Consider the following 12,509-nt stretch of genomic DNA (forward strand, 5'->3'; position numbering starts at 1 on the left):
AGAAGAAAGTAAACAAGAGAGAGCACAAGAACCAGAGAAAGAGCGCCGGAGAAAGACTTTCTTTTGGGCGGAAACAAGTTCTTGCAGCCGAGAGAAAGACTTTCTTTAAACAGGTTTCGTTTGTTTTGTTCTTCATGTTGAGGAAGCTCCAAAGAAAGTCTTTCTCTCGTCAGTAGGATAACTCCCTCTCTGTCTCGTTCATATCTCTCTGTCTTCTTCAGTACTTCCTCTTTTTCTCTAGCAATCAGACGCGCCACGCTTTGTAAACAATTGTAAATGGCAAACAATGTTCATGATCTTCACGCTGCCATGGCCATCATCATCACGATCACGATCATGAGCAACTTGTATCTGTATCTGCGTTTTGCTATTTCTGTGCCAGACTCACACACAACCAGCATCTATACGGCTGCAATGCCGACAAGTTCACTGACATTTCGCTCTGCAGATCGTTGCACTTTTGCATCGGGCAGCCACAACAAAAAACAAGCTGCGAGGAGGAAAGGGGTTGCGTGTTGCACTGATCTCAGGCACGCCACTGACTGAATTCGCTTCAAGTTTCCAGACTGAAAGATCGCTGCATGCTGATACATTTGCGTTCAACAAAGAGCGCAGATGCGTGGTGGTCTACATTTATGTTTGCCAACTAATTAACCTGCACATGATAAGGTCTGTAAATTACACCATACGAATTCTATGATCAAATGAGATCCATTGTTAAACCAAGATAATTATAATACCGAATTGGTTTTGATTTTTAGCATTTATTTTTAAATATCATTAGTCAATCCGTCGATACTGCTAGGGTCTCAGATAGGAAGCAAAACACCAAAACATCTCATTCATAAGCGCGTGTTTTTCTTATAGATAAAGATACAAAACTATCTGTAAGACAAGCAGCCGCAATTGAAGTTCTTATCAGAGAAGAAAGCTAAAAAACGTGAAAAACAATCACAGCTGGCATGTTTATTTGAACTTGAAAAAAACCATCCCACATTTTGTCTTTATTAAATATAATATTGTGGTTGTTTACGGACTTCCTTTGTGAAGATTGTTTTTGTGTTTTTTTTTTGGGGATTTCGTGGCACACATTTAAAAATAATTCATTGCGGGCGTTAAGAGAATAAAGAATGCCACGTACTATTCCTATCTCCCTCGGACTCTGTCTGTGTTTCTGTTTTTTTCCTAATTCGGAACCCATTTGAAATCAGAATCGCTGGGCTTACGTCATTGGCACATTGTGATTTATATAAATTTAGGTTTTTTTGGGAAGAACTTGCATTTGTAATGGATTCGCTCACGGATTACCAAAATGTGTTCTATAAACAATAGCAGCAAGGTCAGTTCTCCTCCCTATCTCTGTCTCTTTTCTCGCCCCCCTGGCCCTCTCTTTCTCCTCCTCTATCGCTGTCTCATTGCCTTGGGAACTTTGAGTGAGTGGTTGGCATTCGCTAATCGGCGACACGTGTAATGCCTGATAAATATTATTCTGTTTTTTCGGTGTAATATTAACCCATATGAGGAAGGGAATTGGGAATTGTTTCCTATGATTAAGGTACTGTGGTCCAGGTTTTCTACGAAGTGAGTCAGAAGAATGTAGTTTTTAAATGCTCTTATTAATAGCTTTTTGTAAGTTCTTTACTGTCTCATAGGATTTTTTATTTTTCCATCAAGCTGAACTGTGTGACTCAGGCGGATAAGAATTTGATATAATTATTTAAATTTGAAATATTATATTATTTTATAATTCTTTGGTATTGTGATAAATTGAATACAAATGTTTTTCCGATCCGGCCTGTGAAATTCTAGCGAACTGAATAATCAGACTGCCAAATCCATGGGAATTATCTAATACGCACTGCTCACACGCACACTAGTGCGCACAGGCGACCTTGAAAGTTTCATTCACTCCACACGCACACAGATGCGGCAAGGGGCGGGGGTTTTGGGGGGTGTCTGCGAAGAGGTGGAACGGGCACTATCAGAGAAATACTAGAAATAAGCCAAACAAATGGCAGCTCCCCTCACAAAAACACACCCCAGAAAAAAGCACACACACTCACAGTCAAATTTTCGACTACTCAAAATATTTATTAATACAAGCGAGAGCGAGAGGGAGGATCGCGGTCTATAGAGAGAGAGATATTGCCATATTGCCAATGTTCTGTTTCTGTGTGGGTAAAAAAAAAAACTACTAAATTAAAATTTGACATTGAAATTTTTGCCGCTCTCATTCGCTCTCTTTCCCGCTCAATCAATAAAAGTTTTGCGCGTGCAGGAGGAAAAGAGAGGGGGCGAGAGAAGCGTTCTCGCTCTGCCCACAAACTTCAATGCGGAAATGTTCGGACAGGTTTTTTTTCAGTTGCTTTATTTTAGCGCCAGTTCAATGTATCGTTTAATCAAGTCAAGAATAAAAAATTTTATTCAACATTTTCGTCAAGTTCAAAAAACGCAACTGAGGTCAGCTCAAAATGAGGGATACACCTTGTAAAGTGGGCGCGTTTTTAGTCACCTTCGCTGGGAGCTCATTGAATTAACAACTGCCGCCTAAAATTCCGATTATGCAATGGGATATATTTTGTTTTTGGCGGGAATGGGAATTAATGACCCCTCAATGAAACAGAATTTTTTTGAAAAATGCGCTGAGTGCATTGATCTTCGGGCTTGTTTTCCTTTCGAGTGCCTTGTACTTTTTGAGGAATTCATTAATTTATTGAACTTTTTGGGGTTACTGATCGCTGGCGTGGGAACGTTTGCTTGTTGCCAAATAAAAGTATGTGGTTGGGACTTTAAAAATTCTTATAAACCTTCAAAAACACTTCCATCTCCACCTGTTCGAACCAATTAGCCAAAAGTAAAAGTGCCCAAAAATGGACAATCAAATCTTTAGCCCACAAATAAATTGCAATAAGAAACACAAAATTCGTTACTTTCGATTTGTCGATGGTTTTCACTTTCAGGTCTTTGGCCGCTTAATAAATTTCTAAAATGCACAAATAATTGTGCCAATAAAAATAAACACGATCGGACGAAAATCAAATAAAATGAAAATGAAATAAAAATCGAATAGAGTAAACTTTCCAAGTGAGCAAAAGTTCAAGAGCCGCCTACGATATTTGAAAAGCGCCTGCGAAAAGCGAAGAAAAAAAAATAAAGCAAAAGACAAATAAATTGCGGAGAGCAATGGTGGCAAGGCGAACTTTTCTTTTGGACAATTGTAGCGTTGCAGCTTGACTTTCACCGACATTTGAAAGGGGTGTAGAGGGGTGGCACCGAGGAGTCATTAACCCGCTGCTGCTATGTAAAAATGTCAAAGAGGCTTAGACCCGGTTTTGTATTTATTTTTTCTTTCTGTTTGCCCGTAAATTGGCCGCGCATGCTCAGTCGCCTCGGTGAAAAGTGAATTTGGCTCTGGCTTTGGCCAAGTCAAGCTGCAGTTGGCTTTTCACTTTCGTTTGGCTGCAATTGAAACGCGAAACTTGGCAAGCGGATGCACATCGACCCGGCCGAAACCGAGCAAAAACAGCAAGAAATCCATTGGCGAACGCGAAAAGAAATCCACCGATCCAGCGATCCGCGATCCACAGGGTAGCAATGAACTTGGAAACCGACTTTGTCATCGCGCCATCTCTTTCGCCCAGTTTTTCACTTAGTGAAATGCAATGCCAACACACAAACGCATAAATAAATATCGGAGGCATGGGGAAAAACACACTTTTGCTAAGTAAAGCAAATAATTGCAACGGGAGTGGGTGAGAAATGGTGGGGGATTGGAAATTGGAGACATAATCGAGACACACATATAAATATTGTTTCGGTTTTCACTTTCGGCTCGACTGTCATGCTAGTAAGTGCGAATTTCAATTTATTTGAGGCGTGTTTCGGTTTAGGACGTGGATGTGGCGATACTGTATCTATTGGACCTAAATGTATGTTAAAAAATCTATACGTTTGAACCTCAAGATCCCAACATATTTCAATTTTTATAAATACAATTAGGCAGCATATATGGTCATAGTTCCCCATTTCATTCATTACCTTAAACACCTTGGGATCCCCTAGCCCCAGACCTCAAATAATACCCCCGTCTAGTTTAGTTGGAATCCATGCAAAAAGCTTAAACGACAATCAACCAGTTCCCCTCTATAGAAAGAACTACCTTGACTCATCGCTTGAACTGCAATTGCCCCTAACCGATTCGATCTTTATGCGAACTTGAACCGGTTGCTCATAAGTGCATTAACTTCCTTTAGTCATAAAACAAAAGCCTGACATTGGTACTGTTATAATATCGGTGGAACAAGATATAATAAATAAATAAAACGAGAAAACCCGATGGCGAGCGCTCAAGTTAATTGAACTTACTTGAACTCGGTGCTTAAACAGAAAATGATTTCGGATGCGGAACGACCTTGATGACTGAACTAACTGACTGACTGACTAAACGGCGATCATCGCGCACTGATATAGATAATTACGTTGATAATGATGGTCACACGATTGCTGGACGTGTGACGTCACGGTAATTTGATCGGGCGCCACCTCGCAAAATTTCCGCCTTTGCCAGGCCAATATTCCAAATGCTAATTGGCGGGGGAAGGTCAAAATCGAATCAGATCGGCAAACACGAGATCAGATTTTCTCTCTCAATCCGGTCATATATACTTTATTTTTCAGATACACACTATGCCGGCGTTTTATGGTTTGCATACTTTTGGTTTTCAAGGTTTCTCATTCTGTCAAAACGGAAGCCAAGCATAAGAGTGTTTTATTTTATGAGATCGATACGGGTTTCTTATTGGATTCGGATTTAGATAAATTTAAATGCGTTCAAGAAATGTCACGCATTGATTTCTGTTTTTCTCCCTAACTTTAATCTATATCCCATTTCTCCTCATCTATTTAGTATTTCCGTAATTGCCTTTCTCACACAACTCACCTATGTTGAGTTCTGGTTCCCCCTTTACCGAACTAGCGACAGTTGTATCCATAACTGGGTAGGACTTGATGTACTCGGGAGTCTGGGGACGCGAATCCGCCGGAACCACCGCAATACCACCCGGGTGGTGCAGATTGGCCTGCGGATATCCGTGCGGATACATCACATGTGGATGTGGGTGGTGCTGAAGGTGATGTTGCTGCTGCTGCTGCTGTGACTGGTGTTCCTGCTGTGGGTGGTGGTGGGGCAGGGACTCGAAGTGCTGGGGCATTTGCTGCTGCGACTGCTGCTGTTGCACCACTACAGTGGGACCATCGGTGGTGCTGACGGCACTCGATTTGCTGACAAAGATCACGCCGCTGTGCGGCAGCTTGACGGAGGAGTTGGGAGAATTCGAAGAACTCGCCATGGTCACACCTGTGGGTGGCACAGTATCCAGATCTGTGACAGGTGCTACCAGGCTCCTGAATTCCGGATTGAAATTCTGGCCCATGCCCAGCTTGCTGTTGTGCTGGTAGTAAGCCGAAACACTTGTGTTTGGCGGTAGTTTCAGGGCATTTTCCAGGTGCGATCGACCTGTTACCCCCAAAATGGATGGTGCTGTGGTGCTGGGCTGTTCTGGAGCTGGTGGTGCTAGCATGCTGGCACTCACCGTGCTGCAGATCACAGAAGTCTTGGCGCTATCTGAACTGTCCGCGGACATTAACATTTTGCTTGGTTGTGGTTTTATCAACACTTTTCAGGGGCAATATTTTTTTGAATATTTATTTTAAAAATTTTAATTTAAATTTCCAGCCTTAGGCATAGTTTTGGTTTTTGAAGCACTGGTGCGATATTATTTTATCCTTTGCATTGAAGCTTTGTATCTTTTAAAGCCCTTTTTGAGCCAAGTTTACATGTTTTATTCACACTGATAAAAACTATTGGAAAATAGTAGAAATCACTCTTTGGGTTATCCTTTTCAAGGTGCACTCACTACACTGCTAAAAACTCGCGACTCGAAGTAGATCGAACGAAACGAAACGAACGGAACGAAGCAAGCGGAGCCGACGATCTGCGCGCTGCGAGTGGCAGTTAGTCAATGAAAGGAAAATCAACATTCGCGGCGGATCTTGTTCAGTTTTTTCGGCGTCGACGTCGGCGCTCTCCGCTTCGCACTCTCTCGCACGTCGAACATGTGCTGCCATCCACCCAGCGAGTGCGAGCAGGAGCGCGCGATCCCACAGATACGGCGATTATGGAGAGACCTGCTCACGAAATCAGTTCATGAACTTGCTTCGTGCTTCGTAAGCGTACTTCAACGGTTACATTCTCACCGATTTATTTAACATAGATGTCAATTTCATTGGGACTTTTTTTGGCAAATTGTTTAATATCGGGGTACTCACTAGTGAGAGATTTTATAAAGAGTGTGGTGTTTAGGAACAAGCAATTTTAGACACTTCATGAATTGATTTCACCAAGCGGGCCCCGCATAAACGCACAATCAGCAGTGGTAAGAGCCAGTGAGGGTGAAAAACAGCTGTGAGAGAAACACATGTCGCTCCAGAGAGAGGCCAATCCACCCCCTCCCCCTCGATGGAGTTCAATAAAACTTCGACGGAGTGAAAATTTATGAAATTACATGCAATTAAAAATTATATCACTCACAGTAATGAAGACTTCAGATCCGCGGATAGGATCGTTGACTCTCAGTCGTTGACACTGGGCGGAAAACATGTAAATCAAATATTTACACGGCCAAAAGGCAATAAACCCCGCTGAATGCTGAAAAAACTTCGCCTAGGTCAATGCTAAATTTATTTCCTGGATCGTTGAGCCACGTGTGGCTGAATTAGGAGGCCCCCGATAACCCCTCCCTGCCCAACACCTTCCCCCCACATTTGACCCATTCAAGGCTAGACGCTCGCCGTCTCACTCGTGTGTTCCAAAAATAATCTTTGACTGAGTTTTCCTTGTTTCCAATTTTCTACTTTTCGGCACATTTGTCGGCGGGGGAAAATTTAACACATTTTCCTCGGCAGGCGGGAGGGTTTTTGTTTTTCTTTTTGGAATACGACATGTTTTTCTCCAAACAAATACCGAAAGATATTCTTTTTTTCTTAGTCTTTATGGGGGTATTTTTGTGGGAATGTGGAAGCTGTTTAGGATAAATTAGCTGTTAATACTACTGTTTATTGAATGAAATTGACAATGCGTCGAACACACATAGGGGAGGAAGTAATATTAAGACGATCTTTAGCTCTCTTCAATTGCCATCTTGATAATAAGAAGATTGTTTGAGAACAGTTTGCTTAATTTTGCTCAGAAATGCTATTGCCTTCATATCCGATACATGAGCTACAAATACGGATCGTTTTTTTCAGATTACCACCCAACTCCGGTACCCTTGAATCAAATCTCTAATTACCTTTATTCCTCTGCTCTTCGATCACTTTCACATCGAATTGCTGACGTTGATCGGCCACCGGACTCCGTAATCAGAGACTCGAACGGCATAATAACAACAAAAGCACATTTTCCTTCAGCCGCCAGACCCAAACAAAAATAAACATTGAACTTCCTTATTAATGCAATTTCAATAATGAGAACAGTCCAAGGCAACTCAAGAGTCAAGTCCCCGGAGCGGCGAGTTCGAGTCTGGAGAATGCATACGTATAAACGAGCAGACAAAACGAAAGTGGAACCTCCGAGGAGATCAGATCCCCATCCAGGGGTTCAAGTGGGGGTCAAGTTCAATGAGGGTGAACTCTCCAAAAAATAAAAAATGTATTATTATCAATATTCGGGAGATGGTATTCGCTTTTATTAGTCTTCAAGGGACTCTGAAGTATGTCTGCGTTGTATGAAATATGTACATATATATTTTCTTATCAGTAATATGGGGAATGCCCGACTGACTGAATTTAGATTTTCGTCTAAATGCAAAAGGGACAAGCCCTCTCTTATTTAAATATGACTATTTATAGTGTCTTAAATGAATAGTCATAGTTTATGTGTGTTGGAAAATTCCATCTTTTAACGATGTATCTATGGTAGTACTGGGGTTTTTAAATGATACACCACCATTCAGACCTGACCACGTTTCTAATGACTACATTTTTTCTGCCAATTCCCAATGAGTTTCGCCATGTCATGATCTGGCCCGCGATCACTGTTCGCGATCATGGGGCGAGTGAACTCCTTGGAAATGTCATTGGCTTTCTCCCCCAACCCATCCCATCCCATCCACATCCCCCGCATCCACAACCCAAGTTGTATCTCGTCGCTCTCCCGTTTTATGTTGCGAATTTCAGTCCGTTTATCAGTATGGTATATGAGGCCTGGCTGGCTGTTACTTAGTCACTTAGTCACGACAGCTGGATCAAAGTACTCCGATAAAGAAGTGTCCCTGACGCAAAACTCGCCTTCAACTCTCCGGCGAACGGCGTACGGCGTACAATTGACCGATAAATTGAGAATGAGGGCCGCACGCACATGCCAGAGAAATGGATCAGTGTGTGGCATCAAATTTATATTATTTTACTTATTTTATTGTGTTATAATCATTGACAACTGTTAATCGGTTGGCGAGCGGTTGAAGGCTTCCGTGCTACTCTGATACGAACTCTCCTGATCAAGTTGAACGACTCTTTTATAAATTTTTCCTTGTGAATTTTGTCGCTGGAGATTTAATTTGCCAAAAAATCAAGCTGACCATCGCGGGGGTAAGGTAAATGCGATAAGAAAAAAATAAAAAATAAAAAGAAACTTCCCCGATTAGTTGTTAACAATTTGGGCAAGTAGATTTCAGAACTCCGAAACCAGTTTCGCATTGCGTAACTCCCCATTCTGTCTGTCTCTATTCGTCTATCGCTCTTTGGTTTATCTATGTGTTTGAGTATCTGTATCTATATAATTAACGCACAATGAGAAGGTGCGTGAGCCCGCCGGTCTATCCGTCCGTCCGCGTTCATGAACTCGGTCAATTTGAAGGCCAACCATTTTGCGGCTTACGCATTGAAAATGTGTGTATTCCGCCTGTGTTGTTTTTTCTGTCTTTTTTTCGTTTTAGCTGTGCCGAATTTTTTTATAGTGATTTTTCGTACTCGAGCAATTTAATTTTTTTGCGTGGCTTCTTTTTTCGGGCACTGTTGTTCTGGTAGGATTGTGTCGTTGATTACGCATAATTTTTGGGCCCGTTCATGATGTCATGGCGAAGGGGCGATGGGTACAAGAACGATCCGAATGTACATATGCATGATATGTATTCTGAAGGTTGCCCCCAGTGGAGACAAGGGACCCTATCGCGGTTGAAATCGGCGGGAAAATTAGGCTGGCAAAAATATCAGATTCGATAAATGATGTGAACTCTACACACTTTAGTAAGAGTATCTTAATAATTCAGATTAGATTTGTCATTTAAACTTATACAATTTAAGTTTATATGTATAGATATGCACTTTATGATTCAGATTATACATTCCTATCAAGGTTCTTCACAGTATCTAATCGCACGGTTCACGTAATATTTCACTATTGTTTCGCTTTCTCAGACAGTTTCCAGTCTGGAAATCCCTTCGATTACCAGGTAAGTCCCATTAACACCTGTAAGTACAGTACTACCCCCAGAAGTTCCTCACCCACGTGTAAGACTGATAAAAGCCGTAATACATAATAGTTTTGGGGCCACTAATCGGACATGTGTGTGAGAACTACGGGTACAGTGGAACAACATGCGCCTTATCGACGTAACCAGCCAGCAAACTTAAATAATAATAATAATAATAAACCCTCACACACACACTAATGGGGAAGCAGTGACAGTTAGTCTCTTATCGGTGAGTCTTTGTTATCAGCGTCGAAACCGAAATGAAGGTCAGCAGCACAAATTCCTCGGCCCAGAGTTCTCTTATCTTTGTTCCTATATGCCCGTCTCTTTTCCACTGTCTATCTCTGTCTCCCTCTGTGCGCTTTGTTCCACCGCGTCACTTTTTCCAATACCCTTTATAAGGAGGGTACCAACTTATATATGGTTGTTTTCTAAATTATAAAGAATTTTTGTTTTTCTTAAATATTTAATATTTAACTTAATCCTACTTCGATTTTAACAAAAAGCATAGCTTTAGTAATTTTTTTTTTTTTTTTTGAGTTCGAGCATATGAAAATAAATATTCTTTTTAATAACAATTTAAGGGTATATTTCATATTTGAAATGCTTTTCTCTCAGTGCCATATTTGTTGCTCCTCTTGTTTCTGATAAAAATAGCTAATAGAACAAGTCAGAGTGTGTGGGTGGAAAAGGGGCAGCGGGTGCACAGGTGTGCTTATCAGCAGTTGATTTCTATTTATTCCGGACTCGCTGTATTTTCGTAGTTTTTGCAAGAGGTTAAGATTCGATAAGGGTTTTCAAGGTCCACGACAGCTGATAGTTCGGGTACAGTTACATAATCTATGCAAAGCTTTCCCTGCCCACGCTTTTTATTAGCCAAGGTCGGCAGAATTTTTGCTCATGCGTGTGTGGTGTTGTTTTTATCGCCTGTTAGGAACTGCAAAAATTCTAAATAATATAGCCACATCTTGACCATGGCCTGGTCTCAGTTTGTTGAACTGCTTTCCTCCATTTCGCGACCACTTCCTTTTGTTTGCACAGCAATAGTTATTAGTTTTTGTTTGCTGCATAAACAATTAGAGCCAAGTGCCAAAAATTATCAAAGAACCGATATGTGTTTAGACTTGCAAAAATTTCCGTGGACTATGAAGAGTTCACAAAGGCTAAGCAGAAGGTCGAGAGTTCAAGTGTTTTAGTTTATACAATTCTTTAAACAGTCTTTAAAAATTTCTTTAAGCCAAAAATAAATGAAATTAAATCGTGTGTTTTTGGTACACATCAGCCAGCACTAACTCGAATTTTCCATTTAGCCTGATCAGTGGGTTTCCTGGTTGCCGCTTCAAGGAAATTTCCAGAAAATGCTCCACGGCCTGATGCTCCACAGCATTTTCCATTTCCCCATTAAATCCTGTATACATTTTTCACTCCCTCTTGGATCTTTTCTGGTTCTGGGATTGTACTTGAACTCGTTTCTAGACCTCGTCTTCTGCTGCTTCTTGTGGTTTATCTGCTTCGTGAGGCGATTCGAGTCGGTTCTTTTCGGTGGTTTTTCTATTGCCGCCTCGCCTGGCCCCAGCTTTTCCCATTTTCCACTTCCCATTGTTATTATCTGCTGACATGCAAGGGCAGGAAACGCATTGCCTTATCGGCGCTGGGCGGGGTGCAGTGGGAATTAATCAAAAGTGCCTTGGAGCAGACGCCTCCACTTGAGCGATCCGATCCGACGCGATGCGATGATCACTCAACTCAAACTCAAACCTCGACTCGCTTCAATCAAGGCGCATTGAACGTTCAATGATCTATCCCAATAGCAACGCTCATGCCCCGCTTAAAAAGTGAACTCGACATTGAAAAAAAATATAAAACCGACACACACACACACACAAAGCAGGCCACATCGATTGTTACATGGACCCACCATCATGACAGGAAAATTGCACCACAAGGATGGACATTTGAATTACCCTTTAAGATGTTATAGAAATTGACTCAATATTGAATGTCTATTTAACATTAGTTTGTTAATATTATGGTAACATTTTGCAGTCTTAAACGGAATAAAAGTTTATTTATGTGGGATTTGCATCAAAATAGTTTGCACGTCTTTCGAAATTTTTAATTAACTTTTAACCAACACAATTTTATTTAAAATGTACATATTTTTCCCTAAAGTTGGCAACATAAATTGCAATGTTCTACTTAAAATGGTACAAGCCAAGAGGAAAAACAATATTACTGCATATGTATAGGGTATAACAGGCATTGGCGTAGAAAAAGAGAGCCATGGAAAGAGATAGAGCGTGCGCCGAGCGAAAGAGAGAGCTGAATCTGTGTGAAGTTCAAAGCCACTGCACTGAGGCTGAGATTGCTACGATCCCCCTGCCCCGTGCCCCCCATGCTTTCCACTTTCCAGCGATGTTGATGTAGGTTCGTTTCGGTTTGGTATTGTTTTTCTTCTTTCCTCTTTTAATGTCTTGCCGTGGGGAGGCTGCACTTTTGCTTTCCCGCTGCACAGATTTTCGCTGGTGTGTGTGGATCCTCGGATTTTTCCACTCGCAGCGGATCGCTCATTGAGGGTCTTTAACCCTTCGGGCAGTGCAATGCACTCTCCCTCCGACCGTCTCGCTCTCCTATCCCCTATCTCTTTTCCGACCGTTCGTCTTGTGTGCAATTTTTTCTTGCACATTCTTCTCTGGTCGCCGTGGCTTTCGGATTCGCATTCGTATCTATGCCTAGTTGCGTGCATTGACTCTACACACAGATACGCACGCACACAACCAAATGCAGCGGGGTGGGTGGGGGAATGGTTTTACGACTGCTTACAGTTTTGTAACTGTTATTGAGGGTTACTCGCACTCCAGTAATGCCAAACTATAGAGTTGCACATTCGAATATTAGAAATATTTAATAATTATATATTAAAGCTTTTAATGGAATAAGGTTATTTACATCTTTAATATTCGAATTTAATTAGTTAAG

The 12,509-nt window shown here is 41.4% G+C and overlaps 1 protein-coding gene across 3 annotated transcripts in view; it reads right to left on the reverse strand.

The window, feature by feature from the left end:
• The window catches only part of LOC6738535 (ecdysone-induced protein 75B, isoforms C/D), a 111,165-nt gene that overhangs the window by 50,841 nt on the left and 47,815 nt on the right, over nt 1-12,509 (reverse strand). The window contains exon 1 of one of the 3 annotated variants that reach the window (XM_039293941.2): nt 4,940-6,055. The exons of the other annotated variants lie outside the window; for them this stretch is intronic. Within the exon in view, the coding sequence (XP_039149875.1) occupies nt 4,940-5,648 (709 nt within the window). The 5' untranslated portion in view covers nt 5,649-6,055. Of the gene's footprint in view, nt 1-4,939; nt 6,056-12,509 lie in introns of those variants that run through there. 3 annotated transcript variants of the gene reach the window in all.

This window comes from Drosophila simulans, chromosome 3L (genome assembly GCF_016746395.2).
Source record: "Drosophila simulans strain w501 chromosome 3L, Prin_Dsim_3.1, whole genome shotgun sequence".
NCBI classification, from domain to species: domain Eukaryota; kingdom Metazoa; phylum Arthropoda; class Insecta; order Diptera; family Drosophilidae; genus Drosophila; species Drosophila simulans.